General features: G+C 36.5%; 1 protein-coding gene across 1 annotated transcript; it reads right to left on the reverse strand.

The window, feature by feature from the left end:
* Window positions 1–414: 414 nt before the first annotated feature.
* On the reverse strand, window positions 415–2088 carry LOC145054060 (scopoletin glucosyltransferase-like). The gene has a single exon (XM_079002185.1). It carries the CDS (start codon window positions 1961–1963, stop codon window positions 536–538), a length of 1428 nt encoding a protein of 475 aa, XP_078858311.1. The 5' UTR covers window positions 1964–2088; the 3' UTR covers window positions 415–535.
* Window positions 2089–24565: the final 22477 nt, after the last annotated feature.

Raw genomic sequence — 24565 nt, forward strand, 5'->3', positions numbered from 1 at the left:
CAACTCACAACAACTATATATTTTAAATTTTAAATAGAAATTCTATATCTAGAAAAAATAAAAATCAGGTAAGCAAATCAAAATACCATTGAGTAAACAGATTTGTTTATATCTTTATTTATAAAACGAATAGTCTACACCATATATATAAAAACTTCTATTACCATCTTTTTGTAATTAATTTTGAATTTACGTAAATATTCTTTTAAAACACAAGCTTTTAAAACATAAGTTTTGACTTTTAAGCGTTGCAACACGCAATGAGATGGTACCTACCCCAGAGAGACTTTGATGAGCAACATTTGACTTCTTGAACTTTATAATTTTATACTTGATACTTGTTTTCTTTTATCGTATAACGTGTATACTAGTATATTTTATATAAATTAAATAAATTGTTTTCTTAATCACATAATTTATTCATGAAAATATATTTTCCTCTAGATGTAAACATATTTTACTTAATGTTACACTCAATCGTCAAATATATCATAAAAAGCTTATATATCAATCACTCATAACAATTTTTTTTTTTTTACGAATCGGACTTGAATGTTTTTATATCTTGAATGAAAGCATTTAAATCGGAGTATGATGATCCACCTTCTTTAACAGCTGCCGTCGCCTTTTCTTTCAGCACCTGAGCTCGCCTTCTCATTTCATCTCCTTCTTCACCACCCATCACCCTCGCCACCGCTTTCTCAATCGCCACCCTCTCCACACCGTCGCAGCTTGCAGTCGCACTCCACTCGACGTCCCCAATCGAAACCCCAATTTTCAAAACATCTGTCACCAGTTTCGCATTATAGAACTGCTCCGCCATCACCGGCCAAGCCACCATAGCCACACCACCGGTGACACCCTCCAACACGGAGTTCCACCCACAGTGGGTAACGAACCCGCCGACAGATTCATGGTCAAGAATCAAAACTTGAGGCGCCCACCCTTTGATTACCAACCCTTTTCCGTTCGCCGCCGTTCTTTCTTGAAATCCTTCCGGCAACCACTGTTCCTGTTCGTTCTTGATGACCCAAATGAAATATTCGTTGCATGCTTCAAGCCCCATAGCGATCTCGTAAACTTGAGAGCGAGTAACTTTCACAATCGTTCCAAAGCTTACGTAAACAACTGAATCCGGTGCCTTGGATTCCATCCATTTCAGACATTCGTGTTCATCAATGGATGATTTCTTCCCTCTTTCGGATTTATCTTCTGTGTTCCTGTTACATAACGAAACTGGTCCTATATGCCATCCTTTCCTGTTCATTACTTCACGATAATGGTGGACGTACTCCGGCTCAAGCTCGTAGAAGCTGTTAAAAATAACTCCATAACTTTTTACCTCTGCTTCCATGGCTTCAATCAACACCTTCAGGAAACCTTTAAAGGCTGCTGACTCAAAATGAGGCAGTTGCTTTCTAGTTAGCTTTATCTCATGGGGAAGATGAGGGACGATAAAAAGCTCCGAATCAGATTGAACATTTTTTGCATGGTCAATTAGTCCCACCGCGTTTGCAACACACTGTGGAAAGAACCCAGTTCCATTGAAAACGATTCTGGGGATGTTGAATTTGGCTGCGATTTCAGTACTCCATGGATAAAACATGTCTGCAACGATGCAATTCGGGTGGGATTCTCGAATAAATTGCTCGACGGGCTCCTGAAGCATTGAAATGGCTTCGAAGAAAGTGGATAAGAGCTCATCAGAAACGGGTTGATCGGGGTTCTCACTTCCTGCCGGTAAACCCAGTTCTGCGTCTTTGAATTGAATGATATGGAGCTCCATTTGGTGATCGTAGTTGATGGTTTTTTGGATTGATCGAGAGAAGCGAGGTGCGTTTGTTGGGGTGGTGATAATGGTGGTTTTTAGGCCGCGGGAGGCCAAGAGTACAGCCATGTCGGCCATCGGAATCGTGTGGCCGTAAGCCATGAAAGGGAAGAAGACTACATGACAGTTGGCCATCGCTGAATCTCTGTTGTGTTATCTTTTAGGGATGTTAATAGAAGACACGTTCAAATGAAAGACGTTTCCTTTTATAAGGAAATCTTTTTATTTTACTTTGATATTTGAACCTTCAAGAAATTATATTCACCCCAGTTTTTGTGCATAGATCCTGGTCAATATTGGCGTTTTCTTATAATCCTTTGGCATATTCTGACCCATAAAATCCGCGATCATCGTCTACAAATTTTATTTGTTTTCATATCTTAAATTTGATAAGAGCGTTATATTTATACATTATACACGTATATATAAAATATCATAACCGATAACGAAATTAATCCTGATAAATCATATCTATGAGAGTTTGTATAAGTTGATATTGCAGCTTTTTGTGTGAGAATAATAATTTATTTGCAAAACAGTTCAAAATATAATAGCATCCGTGTTTTGTTTTTTCTAACCGCAAAGACTTTATTAAAAAACAACAAAAAGCTAGAAACTTCAATACCTAAAATCTTGCCCTTCTAAAGGTTTAGACCAGACGCAAGGTGACAGCAAGTTAGGAAAAATAAAATGTGTTACATTATGTTTTCTAAAGTAGCATAATTATTAGCATCATAATAAAATTTTATTTCAAAGTTAGCACTCTCGGTCTATTTTTTTTTATAAGCATATGGCTTGTAAGGTATAATCAATCTAACACCTCTAAACCAAAAATCATGACCACCTCCCTGGCATTTATTGATAGTTTTATTTTTTTACTTTTTTTTATAGTTTATTTTAACATATTTCATTTATAATTTAGATAATTTATATGTATATTTTCATTTTTGTTATTTTATGACTATTTCAGGTGTTTTCTAGTTTCGTGAATTTTATTGCAGATTTCATTGAGACTAGTGGAGCGGGAATGTTTGGGACGTATGGAAAGCGATGAGAATTGGTGAAAAACAAGGATCTTGGCCTTGATGGCTAGTAGAATTGATGCATGGAGTGGGCTAGTGGCTATGGGGCTTGGAAGAAATAAACCTTTAATTTAGAAGAAATTGGTGAATTTGCGAGCATGCGGAGACTTTTAATCGGGCGAGTACGTGAGCTATGGATGATTTGAAGTCAAATTAGGCTTAAAATGAAGAAAAACATGAAGAATTTTGGACTACAAGCTTAGTGGACTCGAACTGGGCCAGTGGGCTAAATCAATGGAAGCCCAAATCACAAATGATCACTCAGCACGTGGGCTACCCGCGCAACAGCACGTGGTCGTGCAAGGCTCTGCATCGGCATTTTCAGAATTTTAATTGGAAGGCTATTTGAGGAAGGTCGGTGCCCATCTTTTGGAGACTCTTGCACATCCGAAAAATCAACATTTCTCTAGAGATTTTGAAGCATTTTGAAGAACAAGAACACCTTAAGAACATCATCTTTTCATCTCTTAATCTTGTTAAATGTTTGGTACAATCTTTTCTCACTTTACTTTCTTGAGTTTAGTCATGCTAGGCTAAACAAATTTTGGTTGACTTTTGTGGAATCCTTTGAATTTTTGTTGAATGTTGAAGACTTCATGAACTTGTTCTTGAATCCTTATGGGAATGTTTTGTGTTTTAACATCTTATCACTACTTGTATGTTTTTATTCATGAGTTTAAATGTCTTTATGGTGATTAGTTGGGTAATTTCTTGATTAAGTAAAGGATCCTCAAATTAGCAAGCAATAAGTGATTTTTATTGGATTTGGTGTCTAAGCCTATAATTATAACTGGTATGTACTTGACCCGATAGTAGCATGGTCATTTTGGGTTGCCCATAACTATAAGATGGTTTTATGAGAATAAGGTTATTTACGATTTATTAATATATTATAAGTATAATATATTATGGTTATTTAATTAGTATTGTCCAAGAATTAATTTGGAATTCATTTTGTGGTCAAAAGAGACTAATTAAATATGGAGGGACTAATTATGTAAATCAATGATACTTATAGTATGGGCTAAGAGATCCATGATTATGTAAGTGGGCTAAACCAATAATATAACCCATGGATAGTCCATGGAGGTTAAACCCATGGATCATAGAAATGTGAAAAGTCATTGATCATTAGGGTTTGCAAAGTGTAACCCTAGCACTTTCCACAACTATAAATAGCCCCTCCATGTACCAAAATCGGTTGCACCAACCATAGAGACAAATAACTTATTCTCTTAGAACCTCCTCTTGCATATTGGTGTTTGTGAACCATTAGAGGCATCACACTTGAGGTGCTCAAGTTTCCAAAGGTCAAGAACGCTACCATACTCAAGAGGTAAGCATCTTAACTATGTTTTGATTATATATAGCTTCAATTGTATGCTAGCTAGGGTGAATGCTTTGGAAAAAACAAAATGCATGTATAATTAAAGAAAACATATATCCAAAGCATTTAGGGTTGCATGTGCACTTAGGAAGTGTTATAGTGCTCAAAACCCAACAATGGTATTAGAGCCTAGGGTTGTTTTCAATTATACTTGATGCTACTTGCTGTTAAATGCTTTAAAATCGATTTTTTGGTTGTCTGGCCAGTGGACTCGCCGAGCCCAAGCATAAATGCAACCAACTCGCCGAGCTTGTTCTTGCACTCGACGAGTTGGTGCTCCAGAGTGCAATTTTTCGACTTATAAGGCTGGAATTAGACTAGGATCATTACCCTAAACTGTTTTTGGACTTATAAACTTGTTTTTGATGTGGTAATGATCATGCTTATCCAATTTAGAAGATAATTATCAAAGTTTCATGTTTTGTATTTTTTTATATGATTATGCTAATTAGATGAAATTTGTTTGATATGAACTGTCTTGTTCATATGAGTTTAATCTAGATCATGGACATTATTTGGCATGTTTGTTATTTTATTTGGTGATCTTTATGGTCTTTAATGTACTCCATAACTTGTCCTCAAGTTATGGAAAATGAAAAGTTTTCTTTCAAAAGATCATTAAAATCATAGGTTATGTATTTGAATAGTCTTTTTTGCCATAAATAGTTTTATGAACTCCATAACTTGTCCTCAAGTTATGGATTTTCAAGAGTCTTTTCATTAAAGCCTATATTAAACTCATATGTTATGGATTCCAAAAGTTTCTTGAATAGTTAAAACTTTCCCTCAAGTTTTGGAATTTGTAAAGTCTCACCATTGAATACTTTAATTCCAAATCAAACCCTAGAGTTTTAAAAGTTAAAATCCAACCCTTATACTTATCCCTAACCCACAAGTTCAAAGACTTGAAAAGTTCAAGGTCACTCAAGCCCTACTTGCAATGAAACATCAAGATGGAAGGTCTGTGTGTACTCACGTCTTGGAGATGAAGTCACATATTGACAGGCTGAGAGTATTGGGTGTCGTTGTCACGAGGAAGCTGGCTGTTGGTTGGGTTCTTCAATCACTCCGTGAGTCATATAGTGATTTCATTAAAGATTACTATATAACAGAGCGCGACATGACCCATATGGATCTTACCTATTTACTAATTGCGGCTGAATCAGCAATGATTTGGTGCAATGGTAAAGCAAACTTGATTGGAAGATCTACTCCCCAACTTCCATGGACAATAATAATGGAAACATTGGAAGTCCAAAAAAAGTCTTCTCTTCCCAATGGAAATGGATCGGCCATTGTCAACCCGGTTGACCAAATGGTAAAGAGAAAGGCTAAGTTTGAGATTGTTCTGTGTACCATTCCAAAAGAATCTGTTTGCTTTTATTGCCAAGAGAAGGGACATTGGTTGTGAAGCTGCCCAGACTACCTGAAAGATCTAAGAGAATGTAAAATCAAAAAGTTTGACTCTGCTTCGGGTAAATCCACTTTCTAACTCTATTAAGTTCCTAATACATGATGTGACAGGGTCACATTTTGATGTTTTGTAGGATTGAAGAAAAGAAAGGAAACTTGTTACACCCCCAAACCAGACGGCGGAAACGTATGGGGGTGGATGACTTCATTTGTAGTATCACAACACATGCATCATAGTAATCAAAGTACAAACAACCATTGAATTTAAAAGTAAAAGTATTTACATGTGTTTAATCACTATATATTGACACCAAAATAGTTATAGCAAAATACAGAAGATACGACTCAAAATGGCTCCATCTTCTCAAAAAGCTCGGGGGGTACCTGTTTATTGTTTCCCTGAGAATACAAGTAATTTGAAAAGAGAGTATCAACATAAAGTTGAGTGAGTGCATAGATATTTATGTTTAAAAGTATGTTTTCTGTTCTTTGAATATGTAAATTGTTCCAAAAAATCCTATATTTTCCGTTGTATATGAAAAGTAGTTGTAATCCCATAAAACTGTTCTATTTGTAAACCATTGTTCTATATTTGTATCCTGTAAAAGAGAATGTGTCTGGCTTCACCAGCTATTATTGTAAATTGTACTATAAACTGTATTTCTGTAAACTAGTACTTTGAAAATGTACTCATGTTTAGTTAATTATACACTGACATATTTTTATTATCTTTTTAATGAGTTATTATAACCATACTATGACTAGATGGCCTGAAACAAATGCTTTGGAGGCGTTTAAATTGTTGATAACAATTGTCACTCATAGGCGCGTATGCCTGACTGTAGCTAGCAGTCCGAGTGCGGGGTTGTCAATCCTAATATAGATCTATACACACTTGTTTCGATCCACGGCTGGAGATTCTGGTTATAATATTAGGACTTTAACTATTTTCCTTGTTTAGTATACTCTAATTATACTTGAAAGTTGTATACCATTACTTAGTTTAGAATCAAACTCTTGTTCTTATACAATAGTACAAACTCATGTTCTTGTAAAATAGTGTACTCTAGTATACTTGACTCGTGAGTTAGTGTTCTTGAATCATAAATTATACCTATTATAATTTATTGTATTGATATTAACTATTCATGAATGCAATCTCTTGCTCGACATGTTACAAAGGGTATTTGAAACTAAATGAAATAATCTTTATATATATATATATATATATATATATATATATATATATATATATATATATATATACTAGGACAGGAAAATCCGTTAAAAATTCATAACTTCTTTACCCGAAGTCCATTTTTGTCTGTCTTATTACCGTTGTACTACTATTGACGAGACCTTCAATTCTCATTTAGGTTGTGTTGGCTAAAAATCACTCGATATTTATTTCGAGTTTTTAGTTGTATACTACTATATACTGAATTTTAAAAAAATCATAACTTCCTCATACGAAGTCAGATTTTGACGTTCTTTTTATGAAAGTTCTCGGTTTAATGTATTCTATAACTTTCATTTAGATTATTAAGGCTAAAAAGCATTTTATTGAAAACTCATTGTTTACGTTGAACAGTGTTTTGCCGGTTTTGTCGCGGATCTTCGATTGGTCATAACTTCTTCGTTATAACTCAGATTTTAATGTTCTTTATATTTCTGGAAACCTTGTTACAATCTCTACTACTTTGTTCATCCCAATCAAGATTATTTATTTGTAACATAAACGCTTTGAAATCGTGTTTTGTAAATGTTAAAAGTAAATAATATTATGAACTATTATGTGATTTGAGTATTGTGTTCTAACAGATAGTTTTTACTAGAAATTGTAACACCCAAAAACCAAGAACGACGGAAACGTTCTGGGGCGGAGGACGTCATGTACAATATCACAACACAGAATAATAGTAAACAAATAAACAACATCATCCATTGCATTAATAATATAATTTTAATACAAGTGTGTTCTGTGGTTTATAAGACACCAAAATATGAATCAAAATAAAAGATGAGTCTTGTATGTGCTCTAGGGGTGAGTATAAAAACCGAAAAACCAAACCATAACCGCTAAAACCGTTAAAACCGAACCATATTAACCGAACCATTTTTAAAACCGTTTGATTTGGTTATTATTTTTGATAACCGATATCTAGTGGTTCGGTTTTGGTTTTTATATGGTAACCGACCCTATATTCACCGAAACCGCTTATATATATATATATATATATATATATATATATATATATATATATATATATAATAAAATAGATTCCCTAGCAAATCTCAAAATCCAGCGTCCAATCGTCCATAAATATTGAATATACCAAAGCCCAAATAAAATAAAACCCTTTGATTATTGACAATACCGGCGACATTCTATCCTTCTTGAGTTTTCGTTTTCTCCATTCTTCTTCTTCAATCTTCATTGTCACAAGTCCACTTGCATATTAGAAAATAGAAGTCTCTTTCTCATCCCCTTCAGATTCACTATTCAGGTATTTTTTTTTTATATCATTATGTTATTTTGTTTTTTTTTCCGTGTTGTACTGTACTATACATCTTCGTACGTTCCATGTTTGTTTTTGAAGTTTGCTTTAGTGAGTTTAAATTACAATCCCACTGTTACGTGACCTCTTAAAATGCTAAACCCATATCCACAAATTCTAATGTGGATATATTTTCAGGAAATATTTAAAGTGCATCAAAAAACCAAAATACGAGTGCGATTGGAATTTAAGTAGTTTTTTAACGCAAGTCTAAAATATTTAAGTGCCTTCACCCATATTATCACTAATTCATTATGAATAAATTTTCAGAAAATTCTATATGGAAGAAGCCACAAAAAACCAAAATACGAGTTTAAGGGATGAATTGGATCCGGTCATTGATGTTACTAATGAAAGCAATGAACCAGCAAATGATGTGGAATTTTATGGATTTCTTACAAATTTTTTACAATATTACAAAAAAAAGTTTCCGGTAATAAATATGTAACATCAAATTTGTTTGTTGGGGAGCTAGTCACAATGCATGCGGCCATATCATATATGTGTTTAAACAAAAATGAAAAAAAAAAAAAGAGGTATGGCGTTGTCAATGAAAGCGAAATATGATAAGTATTGGGACAACTTGGATAACATGAATTTACTGTTGCATATTGCATTAGTTTTAGATCCTCGAAATAAGATGTTTTTTTCTTGATTATTGTTTGGGGTTGATTTATGGTACTAATTCTAAAAAAGCAATGAAGTAAATCAGCGAGTGCTAGAAAGTTTAAAGGAGTTATTTATTCGGGCAAGTACCCTATACTTTCTCAAATTGCAAAACATGTTTTGGGAATGCCAATTTCAACCGTTGCTAGTGAGTCGGCATTTAGTACCGGTGGTAGGGTTATTGATAAATTTAGAAGTTCTCTTACACCAAAGACCGCCGAAGCGTTGATATGCACACAAGATTGGTTACGTTCTACACCATCGGATTTGCAAGAGACGGCTATTCATGGACTACAACTACAAGAACTAATGGTGAATTTGGAGAAACTAGAAATTGGTAGCCTCTAAAATTTTCCTCGTTTAATGAGTTATATTTTGTAATCTTTTTCCATATAAAATTTAACAATTTGTGAAATGTTGTTTATTGTAGATTACTTTTCAAAGAGAGCAAAATTATATTTTTTTTCTTGATTTTAGTAGTAAATGCATTTATAGTTGACGTTTCATGTTTTTTTTTCTTGATTTTAGTAGTAAATGCATTTTCCTGTTTTTAGTAGTTGATAGTTTTGAGAAAATTAGTAAAACAACCAATTTTCTAAGCAATGTAATTTTTGTTTCTTATATTTTATGGCAATGAATTTTACTTTTCTTTGAAATAAATTTACTTTTTATAACCTTTTTGGTTAACCAAAATTAACCGATAACCACTCAACCATTAACCAAAACCGATTTTAACCACCTAGTAATGGTTAACAAAATGTATTAACCAAATAATTTGGTTATGGTTCGGTTTTTTCTATTAACCGCTCCATACACACCCTTAAATTGTGCTCCATCTTCTCAAAAGCTGGCATCAAAATAAAAGTGTGTTCTGTGGTCAGTCCAGTATAGATCTATACATGAATTCACACTCTCCCTTTAGGAGACTCTGGATACAAGACGAGCCATGACAGAGATGCCATGCCCCGAAGTAGTGCCTCACATTTATGATATAGTGTGTATGTAGTGTATGTACTAGTGTAGTGTATGTCTCCCCTGATTCTCATCATAGTAAGTTCTCCAGTATAGTATATAGTGTGTATGAATAGTATGTACTAGTGTATGTTCTCTCTGTCTAGTGAGTAGTATGTTCTCTCTAACTCTCATTATAGTATGTTCAGTTGTATAATGTAGTGTATGTATTGTTTATAGTGTATATTGACTCATGTATGAACTGACTCTTTGTATGTTTCTTTGTACTAGAAATAGTAAGTAGTATACCTCTAAACTATACCTATTATAGTTTAATAGAATGTCGTGTGTATATTTGAGTGTATTGAAATAAGACAATAAGCTTTTATGTCTATACATATATACATGATATATAACTAAGGATCAAACGGCACTCGGACAAACAATAGGGTACTCTAGGTCCATAACCAAACAAGGAATAGGAAATAGAGTGTATTATCAGTCCTAAGTCCTTCAAACCTTACTTATATAAATATATATGTATTGGACATGATTTGAAAATATAAGAGTTTAAAGAATTGAAAGTAAAGATTTGGAAACTAAAACTAAGTTTTATAACAAGGTTAACATGTAAAAGGGTTTGATAATCATTTTCAAGTAGTTTTGTAGACAAAACAGTTTAAAGTATAGTAAATCCATTTGTATGCTAGTTATTAATCACATGTGATTGATATAATAACTAGTATGATTCAACTTGTATCCCCCCCCCCCATAAAAGCATTTAAAAACATTTAAAAGGTTAATTAAGGGGTATGAACTCACCTGTAGTGAGTGGATAGTATGGAAGTGTTAGACAAGGTGCTAGGTGTCAAGTGAAGACTTGAACATACACAATGATCCTATTAACATATAAAGACATATGTACACATCTAATTAGTGATTATAACAATAATTAAGTAAGTGTAAACACCCTAAAGTGTGGAAAACACATTGGTTTAAGGGTTAGAGGGCCATTAGGTTGCATCAAAGGAGTGTAAGGCATTGCATTTGAGTTTACGGCCCAAGGACCACTTCCATTGGAGTTTACGGCCCTAGTGGGTTTATGGCCGTAAACCCATGGCAAACTCCATAAACCTGAAGTTTAAGGCCCCTAGTTCAATGTTGGTAGGTTCTAGTCTAAGATCTAAGCATTAGGAAAGAAATTTGGGCAAAATTGCACCCTTATATGGAGTTTACGGCCTTGGGAGATGCCTTGGCCGTAAACTCTCTTCCAACCTGGATTTCTTGATGTTTCTAAAGTCTAAACAAGTTCATTCAAGCACACAACAAGCTAGGACAAGAGTACTTACAATATAGAAGCTTGTTTGGGTGTTTAAGTGTTGGATAAGGTGTCTAAGTCCATAACTATTTCGGGTCAGTACTTGACCCGACCCGGCATGGTCCATTTGGGTTGCATGGCACCATGTAATTGGATAGACTAAATGAGAGTAATAACACTTGGAGATTATTAATATATTATAAGTTCTAATATATTAATAATATTATTTGATTAGTTTGATCAAGAATTAATTTAGAATTAATTAAGTGATCAAAGGTTAACTAATTAAATATATGGGTTGATTATGTAAATCAATCATATCTTGTATAGTGGGCTAAGAGGCTCCATGGATTATCAAGTTGGGTTCCACCCATAGGATGCTCCATGGGAGTTACAAACCCATGGGTCATGGAAATGAAGAGTCATGACACATTAGGGTTTACATGGTGTAACAAACCCATAGGATGCTCCATGGGAGTTACAAACCCATGGCTCCATGGATTATCAAGTTGGGTTCCACCCAAATGGACCATGTCGGGTCGGGTCAAGTATGTACCAAATAAGTTATGGACTTAGAAACCTTATCCAACAAACTCCCACTTGGATAAGTCTAATAACTATATTTGCGTATGTTACTTCAGGAACCAACCAGCAATCGTAGCTCTCGAAAACTCTGTTGAACTATGAAGCGCCATTTTAGATAAGTGATCATATAATCCTCTGTTCTCATGATATCATCCGGACAAATACATGGAACAACGTCGTACTTATTGTCCAGCAGTTTGTTTCCCGATTTTCGATTTGTTTGACAAAGAACTTAATCGAACACATCAATTTAGTTCTGACCGGCCGGTACATAGGTCACAACAAAATCATCGAAGGGCCTAGATATTGCTTCTATTTCTAGAAGGAATAGATAAACTTCGACTCATATGCTTGTTCTACTACTTGTTGAATTGTACACAAATGCACGTTTTATAACATCAAGTTACTGATGCGTTTACGTGCAATCAATGCACAACCAACTCATAGGTAACAACTCATATCTCTAGGTTTGAAGATTTATATGATATTACCGTCTCACGATCACTCGAGATAAATTCCATGAAGTGATACTAGTGAGCGTGGGTTTATTCCAATACTCATAACTTATGAGCACTCATGAATGTTGTAGCAACCATTGCTATGACTAAACCCATTTAGCCATCTACAAACTCGATTCATGACAGTCTTGATTCATACCTACTTCCAACATATGAACGACTGTGGAGTGTTTAAATAACTTAGTCATTCGGAAAGAATAACCTCGCTATTTTGGAAGTCAAAACATGCAAAGTGAAACACAATAATAATCGAATCCAATATGGTCTCAGAACCCTTTTGAATATAAATAGAACCACCTTTTATTTATCACCATATTGATTACACATTATTCATTGTATAATGTTTCAAACAATCAACTTAAGACTTGAATAAAAAACAACAGTCATCCCATGCTCCTAGCATGTACACTTTGTTTTTCTAAACAATAGTTATGCCATACTCCAAGTATGCACACTATGTTTGTCTATGATCCTTGCATTGTGATGTAGATCAATTGAACATGATTCCAATGATACTCATTTCACAATCCCAAATCCTTATTGTAAATGTGAGAATCCCCGATTCCTATCATTTACCAAAAAATCTGTTAGATTTTAAACTTTTATGCAATGTTCCTCTTGTAATGATTATGCACAAAGTCACCAACACCTTGTCACCAGTCATTACAGAGTATTCCAAAGAAGGTCAACCTCTATGGAACAGAAGTCTCATATTCAAAGTACATTGCTTTGAACATCCTTCTTGCATTAAGGTTTTCTAATCTTACATAGATTGAATAACTTCCACCTATGGAGACATTTCCATAGTCCCATTTTGACTATCACTTCCGAACAAGAGTTACTTCTTTTCAGAATATGACAATATGGTCATTTCCGACAACTTACATCATACTTTCAACTTTCCCTGAGCAACCAAACTTTGGCAAACCTCAGATTGTTCTCGACAATTGCTTAATCACTTTAGTCATATCCAGTTCTAGACTTTTCCCTTCTCAATGCCTTAAGCATTTGGAAAATTTAGAAAAGATGAATATTATAGCACATGCAATCGATCCTATATCCGAAGCATATGGGACACGATTCATGATGTTTGACATAAAGACATGATACTAGACCAGTCTTTTGCTACAATATTTTTTATTTGCCATGTTTTCAAAATTTAACTATGAAGAGGGATGCCGTAATCATAATCAAATTTTGAAAACGCAATATATATAGAATTTCTTCAAGTTGAACCATTCCAACATAAAATTCATATATATATATATATATATATATATATATATATATATATATATATATATATATTCTTTACTAAAAATGATTAAAATCTCAATCTAAGCTTTAGAATTGAAATGAAGTATAATTTCCTCTCCCTTAATTATAGCAAAACAACTTTTCAACCCCTGCAACTTCACGAATTGAAACTTTTGTTTTCTATAATTAACATTGCTAACTTGCAACACTAAACGTAATAATCATGCTCCCACTAACATGATGATTATCAGCATAACACTTATGCTCCCACTAGCTCTGACATATTTCCAGAAATTTGCTGGACTTCTGAAATATAGATTCATACACCCTTTCTTAGATAGCTCACATGTGTGTCTAAACAATTTCAAGAACTATGAAAAGGGATGCCGTAATCATAGTCTCAATTTCTTAGACCTTTGCCATTTCTCACAAGTCCATGTTAGTGTGCCGGTGAACCACACGCGCTCCACTAACGACTTTTGAAAATGAAAATAACACAATTGATATCTACGTAAAATCTACTTAGTGAAAGCGTTTCCTCACCATCATTTTCATGAATCGGAGAGAAACCTTATGACACTTAGATTTTATAGTGTATGAGTTCCTATCCATGTGAATTTGTCAAAACCATAATCACAAGATAAGGTTAGTGACAAATTCAGCCTTACATGGATTAAACTTGTTCAATCTTAGTTTTTTGTCACCTTGGTAGCACAAGGCCTACCAATGCTTCCAAGTTGAACTCTGATAACTCACATGCAAATTCAACTTATTTGAAGTAGGTACAGAAATAAGAATTATGTCAACACGATAGGTTGCAAACCTTAAGTTGTGTGCTAGTGATAAATTACAGGTTTTACTCTTGATTAAATCTTGAAACTTTTTCAGGATCTTTAAGGCTCCCACTGTCTCCTTGATATATAAGTTTCCCCAATCAAGAACCATTCCTTGACAAAACAAATATTCAAGGGATAGTGCGGATTCTTATCAAGACTAACACTTCACACAATTAGTCTTAGTTGGTCTTTGTCTCATCCAAGACATCACAACTTACCAATCTCAAATGTACAAGAGTAGAAAACATTTTACTCTTACATTTGACTAGTGTTAATAAATCTTCCTTTATGTCACTCCAGGTTACAATCTTGGAGTATGACTCTAAGAATTGTTTTGGAACGAAATATGACTCATCTTCTTGATTTTAACTAATCCAACAATTCATGACCTCTCTTCTTAGCCATAACAATGCACTAAGACGTCCTTAGAGTATGAATTTGTGATATGGTTACATAATCATTAAGATGATCATGAAATATGATACTAAAGTACTCTACCATCCTTTCAGATTTGAGAAACTTTTATCTTTCTGCCTAATTTGATTCTTCTCATTTGTTTTGTCATACATTGTAACCTTTCTAATGTTACAGAATTATACTTAACCTTATAAGTATAATCATATTTACTAATCTTTAGTAAATCATGACAAATCAATCTTTGTGGTGGACCTTTACCAGCGCACACCCAGTGTACCTAATTCCTTAGTCCTTCAATTGACTCACATATACATGTGATCAAAGAATTAGTCTTAATTTATAAAGATGAAAATTCTCATTCATCATACAATACAACTTGTATGATTCCAAGTTTCTGTCCAATTGAAACTTGGGTGATGAAAAACTTTCTTCATTTGGTAAATTCAGACACTACCACAAATGAAAGAATCAAATCCACTTTCCAATATTGCTATTACTGGAAACATATAAGCAACAATTTTCCACAGATGCCATTGTAAGGATATTTTTTAAAATAAATAAAATTAAAACCCTTTTTTTATTTTAAAACTTTGCGGAAAAACTTATCCTTACAATCCACATGAAAACCTTGTTGTTATCTATTCATAAGCAATATATTATAACTCTTAAGCAACAACTCAAAATTCTGATTGCCGAACCATGCGATCGAAACCCACCTTTGCAATCAGAATCAACATATACTTACTTTAAGCTTCCTATCTTTTCTTTGATTCTTAAAAACATCAGCATGTGACCCATTCACATTATGTAATAAGAATCTCCAAATAGGAACTTAATAGAGTTAGACAGTGGACTTTACCCGAAGTAGAGTCAAACCTCTTGACTCGATCAACCTTATGACCTGTCAGGTGAATAGGGCAGCTTCGCAACCAATGCCCCTTCCTTTGGCAACAAAACACATGGACCCTTTGGTAATGGCACATGAGACTATCTCAGAATTTGCCTTTCTCTTTACTATTTGGTCAACCGAGTTAACTATAGCCGATCCATTTCCATTGGGAAGAGAAATCCTTTTCTAGATATCTAATGCTACCATTGTCAATGTCCATGTAAACTTGGGAAGTTGTTCTTTTAATCAAATTTGCTTTACTGGTGTTCCAAATCATTGCTGATTCCACAACACCAAGCAAATAGATAACATCATTAAGGGTCATGTCATAGTCTGCCTCATAGTAGTCCCAAAGAGACTCACTATGTTACTAAGAAAGTGATTGAACATCCAACTTTCATGGGACTTTGACACCCAACTCTCCCGGCTTGTTAATATGTGACTTTATCTCCAAAATATGAGCACACATAGACTATGCTTGCCAATAAGGATTGAGTGACTTTAAACTTTTCAAGAACTTGTGGGTGTGGGAGAATAATTGGAGGAGGTGGAGGAAGTGAAGCATGATGTTGAGGGACACCATCTTCAAGAGATTTGGGAAGATCATAGTTGTCTGAACCAGACATCTATAATGGGAGAAAATCAAGTTAGTTGATTCAAAGTCCTTAATATAACACCCAATATGAAATATTAAGGCTAGGACCCAACACAATATTTTATAATTTGGAAGAGGGATGTCGTAATCCAAGCTATAAAATATTTGAAGGTAGGCGAATGACGATTCACCAATTTCCACCATAAAAAAACGAAATAATTTATTAGGTTTTAATTGGATTTGAAATTCCTAGATCTTTTGAGATTCATTGAACTTTTCAATGACATGTTTCAATCTCGAGTGTGCCCTCTCAAATTTTGTGACTGGGATGTCGAGGATCACAAAACAAGGTGTGAATAACCATACCAATTCACTTGGTACCCTTAATATTATCACCTAATCAATGTGCCGGTTAACCACACACGCTCCATTGATCTATGACAAACATTAAGTCACCCTTTGTGATCCTTACTAGTCCAAGTTAGTGTGTCGTTTAACCACACATGCTCCACCAACGACTTGGTAAGGTACAAAGTGTGAATTCCATGGGCTAGCACCAAATTCACATTTTTCCTAAAGTAACTAAGATTGAGAATTAAATAAAACATTTAGTTACTTTATAATAATCATTATACTTTTAATGAGAATTTAAAGTCATTGTCCTACCCGTTCGGCTAACGACCCTCCACCGATCAAGCAAGCGGTGGGTGAGAGTGGACACCCATTAAGTCGCCATTTTATAGGCAACAACCTTATACCCACCTTATAGACCGGCTTCGTGAATGAGCCCTACTAACGGTAAAACGACTTGTTCTTATACATATATATATATATATATATATATATATATATATATATATATATATATATATATATAAAAAAATTAACCATTAATGTTATAATAGTATAAGTGTTGAATTTTAACTTTTAAAATTCTAAGGGTTGGAATTAAAGTTTATTAAAGTGTGTGAAACTTTACAAATTCCAAAACTTGAGGGCAAGTTTTGAAACTATTCAAAACTAATTAATTCCATGATTTATGTGTTTAAAGTAGTTTTAATCCAAAAACTCTTCAAGTTCCATAACTTGAGGACAAGTTATGGAAGACTTTAAACTAATAAAAGAATTTCTTTTCTTTATTTTATAACTTATGGAATTAATTAAGGTTACACTTTATTTATATATATTTATTAATGAAGTGACTCTTGAACCTCCATAACTTAAGGACAAAACTCTTCATCTTTTGTAACCATCCAAAACTTTTCATTTCATAACTTATGAATTAAAGGTTCATAAAAATGAAGACTCTTCATTTTCATGTAACTTATGTGTTTAAATGTGTGTTAAAGAAAAGTGACCTTTGGATATCCATAACTTGAGGACAAATTATGGACTCCATTAAAACACATAAATGATCAAGAATTAATTCTAAACAATTCAACAAATAATTCCTATCATCTTCTAAATTCATAAGAACATGAACATGATCATCAAAATTTCAAGAATTATATGAACACATAAAAAACATGGAATTTTGATATATGCTATTGTAAATGGATTAGAACAACCATTACACCAACTAAAACAAGTTTTAAAACACCAAAACAGTTTAGGGTAATGTTTCTAGTCCATTTCCAGCAGCAAAAGTCGAAATTTTGCATTCTGATCATTCTACTCGCCGAGTGCACGAACCTACTCGCCGAGTAGGATGAATTTTGCCTTGAACTCGGCGAGTCCCCCCATGGACTCGGCGAGTCCATCAGCCAGACAGCAACAATTTCAACCTTTTTCACTATTTTGCATCAAGTATCAAACAAGCAAGCCTAGTCTCTGATACCACTGTTGGGTTTTGAGCAATCTAACACTTCCTAAGTGTGCATGCAACCCTAATAAACCTTGGATCTATGTTTTCTTCTAAAATACATGCAAATAATAATTTCCAAGGTTTCTTCCTAACTAGCATAGCATAAGGATTATGAATCATAAAAGTACTAGTAGAAATACATACCTTTTGATGATGATTGATTGTTTGGAGTTTGAGAGCCCAGCACCAATAGTGTGAATGCCTCAAATGGAATCACAAATCACCACAAACACTTGGAAAACTTTGAGAGAGTGTATACACATTATAAAATCGGCCACACACAAGCACACACACACTAGTGACCCTAGTGGCTATTTCATGCAACATAAGCATGCTTATATAGTGTACATGATTAGGGTGAAACCCTAATAACCCATGACCTTTCCTTTTCCAAGGATCCATGGGTTAAAAGCTCCATGGACTTCCATATAAGCCTAGCCCATTAACTAATGAGTATTAGCCCACACCATATAAAACAATAGCCCACAATTTAATTAGTCTTCCTTTTAATCTCTAAATTAATTCATAATTAATTTAAGACTAAGACTAATTAAATAACATGACTTCATATTAATATATTATAACTTATAATATATTAATAATCATATGTGTATAACTCTCATAAAATTATCCATAAATAGTTTGGATGAAGTGCAACCCAAATGGACCATGCCGGGTCGGGTCAAGTATGTACCAAATAAGTTATGGACTTAGACACCTTATCCAACAGTTGAGGCTCTCATTGATCTCGATCTCGTCAAGTGGGATTACAAGAGTCTCGTCGGACATACACTTTTTCAAGTTTGAGACGTGGAATGTAGAATATACGTTATTGAGCTCATGGGGTAGGTTGAGTTTGTAAGCTACAGGGTCGATTCTAGCAAGGATCTCGAAAGGCCCTATGTATCTTGGATTTAGCTTTCCACGCTTTCCGAAGCGTATCAAGCCTTTCCAGGGTGAGACTTTCAAAAGAGCGCGGTCTCCCACCTGGAATTCCAAAGGTTTCCTTCGTTTGTCTGCGTAGCTTTTCTGTCAGTCTCTAGAGGCTTTCAATCGTTCCCGAATCTGAACGATTTTCTTTGTCATTTCCCGGATTATTTTTGGACCTGTGAGAGCGCTATCAAGAACTCGTCCTTTAGCTAACTGCGTGTCACCCACCTCAACCCAGCACATAGGGGATCTGCACTTTCGGCCATAGAGGGCTTCAAATGGAGCAGCCTTTATGCTCGTGTGATAACTATTGTTATAGGAAAATTCGACCGGGGGTAAAGTCAATCACACAGGCTCTCAGCATATCTTCCGGTGTTTGTATCGTTCTCTCACTTTGTCTGTCGGTATGTGGGTGGTAGGTTGTACTCATGTCCAGCCTCGTCCCTAGGGAACTTTGTAACGATTGCCAGAACCTTGAAGTGAACCTACTATCTCTATCGGAGATAATGGATATAGGGACACCATGCAGTCGTATGATTTCTCTATTGTAAGTTCTTGTAAGCTTCTCCATTTTTTCAGTCTCTTTGATTGGTAGGGAATGCACGGATTTGGTCAATCTATCGACGATGACTTAAATGGTATCAAGTCCACCCGTTGTCTTGGGCAACTTGGTTATGAACTCCATAGTAATCCGCTCCCATTTCCACTCCGGTATCTCCGGTTGTTGAAGTAAGCTTGATGGCTTCTGGTATTCGACCTTAACCTTTGCTCAAGTAAGGCATTTACTTATGAAGGTAGCAATCTCTGATTTCATGTTAGGCCACCAGTATAGCTTCTTAAGATCCAGATACATCTTATTTGAACCTGGGTGGACGAAATATCGAGTGTTGTGCGTCTCGGTCATGACCAAGTCTCTGAAACCACCGTGTTTCGGTGTCCAGATCCGGTCCATGAGAAATAAGGCTCCGCCATCCTTGACTTCTAGATTCTTCTCCACCCCTCGTAGGGATTCACCCGCCACATTTTCGGGATTCAGAGCCTCGAGTTGAGCCTCCTTAATTTGTGTGGACAGGTGTGAATGGATAGTCATAGTCAGTGATTTGACTCTTCGACCAAAATATTATTTTCAAATTAGGGCGCCTGCTACTACATTGGCTTTACCCGGATGATAACGAATTTCGCATTCGTAGTCATTGAGTAGCTCGACCCACCGTCGTTGCCTCATGTTGAGTTCCTTCTAGTTGAATATGTGTTGCAGGCTCTTGTGGTCTGTAAAGATTGTGCTTTTTGTACCATACAGGTAGTGCCTCCAGATCTTCAGAGCAAACAAAACTGCTCCTAACTCAAGATCATGCATGGTGTAGTTCACCTCATGTGTCTTCAGCTGTCTTGAGGCATAGGCAATGACCTTACCTCATTACATCAGAACACATCCGAGTCCTTGATTTAATGCATCGTAGTAGACTACGAAGTCTTCTATTCCTTCGGGAAGGGATAGTACTGGTGCGGTGTACAAGGCTCATTTCAACGTTTGGAATGCCTTATATTGTTTCTCTTCCCAGTCAAAGGTCACGCCCTTTTGGGTCAACGTTGTATGAGGTTTTGCAATTCGGGAAAAGTTCTGTATGAATCTGCGGTAGTAGCCAGCGAGGCCTAGAAATTGACGAACTTATATAGGGGTCTTCGGTGCTGACCAGTTCTCAATGGCCATAATTTTAGATGGGTCCACGTGGATTCCATCTTCGCTAAACACGTGTCCTAAGAATTCGACCATTCGGATCCAAAATTCGCATTTAGAGAACTTCTCATAGAGCTTCTCCGTTCGCAGGGTTCCTAGGACTTGCCGCAGATGATCATTATGTTCCTCCTCACTTCGAGAGTAGATAAGTATGCCATCGATGAAAATGATGACGAACTGATCCAAGTAAGGATGGCACACCCTATTCATTAGATTCATGAATACTGCGGGCACATTTGTCAATCCGAACGGCATCACTACGAACTCGTAGTGTCCGTAACGAGTTCAGAAGGTTGCCTTCGGAACATCCTCCTCCAACACTCGCAACTGGTGATACCCTAATCTCAAATCGATCTTCAAAAAGAAATTTGCCCCTTGCAGTTGCTCGAACAAATCATCTATGCGAGGCAGAGTGTAACGATTTTTAACCGTTAACTTGTTGAGCTCTCTGTAGTAGATGCACATACGGAAAGATCCGTCTTTCTTCTAATAAAGCCCTTGCAGAGCAGTTCGTTAAGTTGACCTCACAGTTCCTGCATCTCAGCTGGTGCTAGACGATAGGGTGATTTGGCTACTGGGGTAGCTCCCGGAACTAGGTCGATTCGGAACTCGACCTGTCACTGCGGAGGTAACCCTGGTAGTTCTTCTGGAAAGATGTCGGGAAAGTCACATACTACAGGGATGTTTTTCAGGTCTTTGGTTTCTTGGCTCGTATCGACAATGTGTGCAAGGAATGCACGATATTCCTTATGTAGGTACTTTTGAGCTTGGATACTTGAGATGATGCTAAGGCTTGTGTCGGGTTTGTCGTCGTAGATAATGAGAGTTTCGTTAGACGGAAGATTAAGGCGTACAACCTTTTCGTAACACATAATGTCGGCACGATGAAGACTCAACCAATCCATGCATATGATGACGTCAAAGCTTTTACTCGATACCGACATGAGGTCGATTGGAAATGAATGGTTATCTAGAGTTGGAGTACATCCTATGTATATACTACTAGTGCTATCAGTCTTCCCATTAGCCATTTCTATAGTGAATGGTTCTTTAAGTGTGCGTGGTTGTTGTTTAAGTAAGCGTGCAAATTTCTGGTTTACAAAACTTCTTTCTGCCCCACTATCAAATAGTATGCATGCATAAGAGTTTTCAAGGAGAAATGTACCAGTCACCACCATAGGGTCAGCAACTGCTTCTCCGTGGCCTATAGCCAGAACTCTTCCTGCTCCACCAGTATTTCTTGCCTTGGGGCGGTCCCTTTTATAGTGGCCCACTTTGCCACATCCATAGCAAGACTGAATCACACTAGCACCAAGGACCTGGTTGATTGTCCTTGTCGGGGATCTGTAGAAGCAGACAGTCTGTCCCTTCTTGTTGTAGTTGGAGCACTGCAATTCCCGACAGGGTCCATTGTGGTGGAAGCTGCATTTGTTGCACTTAGGCAAGTTTCCAGCATACTGCTTCACCGGAGCAGTAGCAGCAGGTGCTATCGCGGCATGAACCGCCACAACCTACTGCTTTTGGCAGCTTTTTGTTTCTTCTTGTCATCCCAGAACTTCCGCTTGTTGTCAGCGGATTTGGAGGGTTCTGAGATGGCTAGGGTTGTTGTCGATGACGGGGATTGGACTACATGATCGATGAGCCGTTGTGCCAATCATTTGGCACTGTCGAAGGTAGCAGGGTTTGAAGATAAGACATTTCCCTGATACGGAGGCACCAGCCCCCAGATATACCTTTCGATTTTCTTTCCCTCGGTGGGAACCATGTTGGGACAGCGAGCCACCAGTTCGCTGAATCTGGCGGTATAAGCGACTATGTTGGAGCCCTTCATGGTTAGGCTCTATAGCTCCTGTTCCAACTTCTGGATTTCGCCTCTCGGGCAGTATTCCTCGATCATGAGGTCTTTCAGAGTTTCCCAGCCCATGTCATTTGCCACTATGAGAGTTAGTGACTTGACATGGCCATTCCACCATGTCAGGGCTATTTCTTCGAAGGTGCACGCAACAAATTTGACTTTGCTCATAGCAGGGCAGGAGCAAATCTCGAAGATCGAATCCGTCTTCTCGAACCATTGCGAGAGGGTAATGAATCCGCCAGTCACCTTGAAGGACTTTGGCTTGTAGTTAGTGAAGTCCTTGTAGAAGCACTCTCTCGATCGCATAAGGATTTCACCTTGAGTAGAATGAACCAACGTTCCACCTCCGCTGGCACCGCTGGAGTGATATTAAGCCATGGCAGTTGCCACTGCCGCAGCTACTGCAGCATTCAGAGTTGTCGTATCGATTACTAGAGGGGGTGGTGGTGGAGGTGGAGGATTACGCCTTGTTGATTTGCGAAGAGACATCCTTCAACTATAAGTTTACAAAGATGAACGGGATAGTTAGAATCAGTTGTAAGCATAGTGAGAGTGATCCCTGGGCTAAATCGCCATAGTCCAACAGTTGAATGAGTGTGTGTCTTGAAATAGCAGTATAGTAGGAGAGTAGAGAAACACAAGAGTACAGATTTTTCCAACAAATTAGATAACTGTCAATATTACTGGTATTATTGATGTAACAAGTTCAGGAAAAATGACCTAACAGTAGGTCTTACATCAAACCATATGGGAAAAAGGTTGACAATTTTTAGAATTCTAGCTAAAGTGCTTGGAAAGTAGGAATATTTTACAGATAATTTCTCCATAGATTATAGTTAGAGAAGGCTATTCCTTAAGTCAAAAGAAAAGATGTACTAAAAATCTTCTACTGGTGATGGGAATTCCTCGGGCGAACCCTCATATCTGCCAGTTGGCAAACCACTTCTTGAAGGCGTCGCTCTTGAGCCCTCTGGCGAGCTCGAAGTTCTATGACCTCAGCTCGGGAAGCAGCTAGTTGTTGCTGCAGAGTCTCATTGGTTCTCCTGGTCCTTTCCATAGCCTCTTCGAGATGGCGAATGCAGACCATGTTGACACCAGAGTTGGCATCAATTTCCATGATTCAATCGATGGCTGCCCGGCCTTGCTCGACGTTCTGAGCAATCCTACGGACCATGACAGGCAGGACTCGGTCAGCTGAGCCACCCTCGCTTATGTTGTAAAAGCTTCGGTCCCCGTTGTAGGGTAAAGGTTGGCCCTGTTCATCACTCCAGCGATTCAAGTTTGTTGCCCACAAAGGTGTGGCACCTTGAAACGTGGGTCGAGGTTGAGATTTGGGGCTTGACCCTATTGGGGTAGGTTGTTGACTTCTGGCTCTGAGTCGGAACCATCAGAAAATCCTTCTACGAGGTGATCATCTAAAGGGATTGGATGGTCATCTTCCGGCTCATAGTCAAGCCATCCAGCATTGCCTTGATTTGGGAAGTATGGGTCGCCAGGAGGATGGAATCCAGCCATGAAATCTACGTGAGAAAAGGGGGTATAAGAATCTTATATATATATATATATATATATATATATATATATATATATATATATATATATATATAGACGTACTATTTAAGATAATTATAATATAATCTTTATCAGTTACTTCAATACTTGCATAGTGCATACCAGTTATGTGTATTCAAAATAGGATAGACCTTCGAATAAGTGACCCTAACTCTAAACCCACAACCAAACAAGGAACAGGGAGTAAAGCAAAGATCACAGATTTTGAGTGTATGACATCCTAGATACACATAACCTCAGCGTATCCACTTAGCAACTATTGACCTACCAATAAAGACCTTTTTAGTTCTCAGACAATAAATTATA

Source organism: Lactuca serriola, chromosome 5 (genome assembly GCF_051521515.1).
Source record: "Lactuca serriola cultivar US96UC23 chromosome 5, Lser_US96UC23_V15, whole genome shotgun sequence".
NCBI lineage: Eukaryota > Viridiplantae > Streptophyta > Magnoliopsida > Asterales > Asteraceae > Lactuca > Lactuca serriola.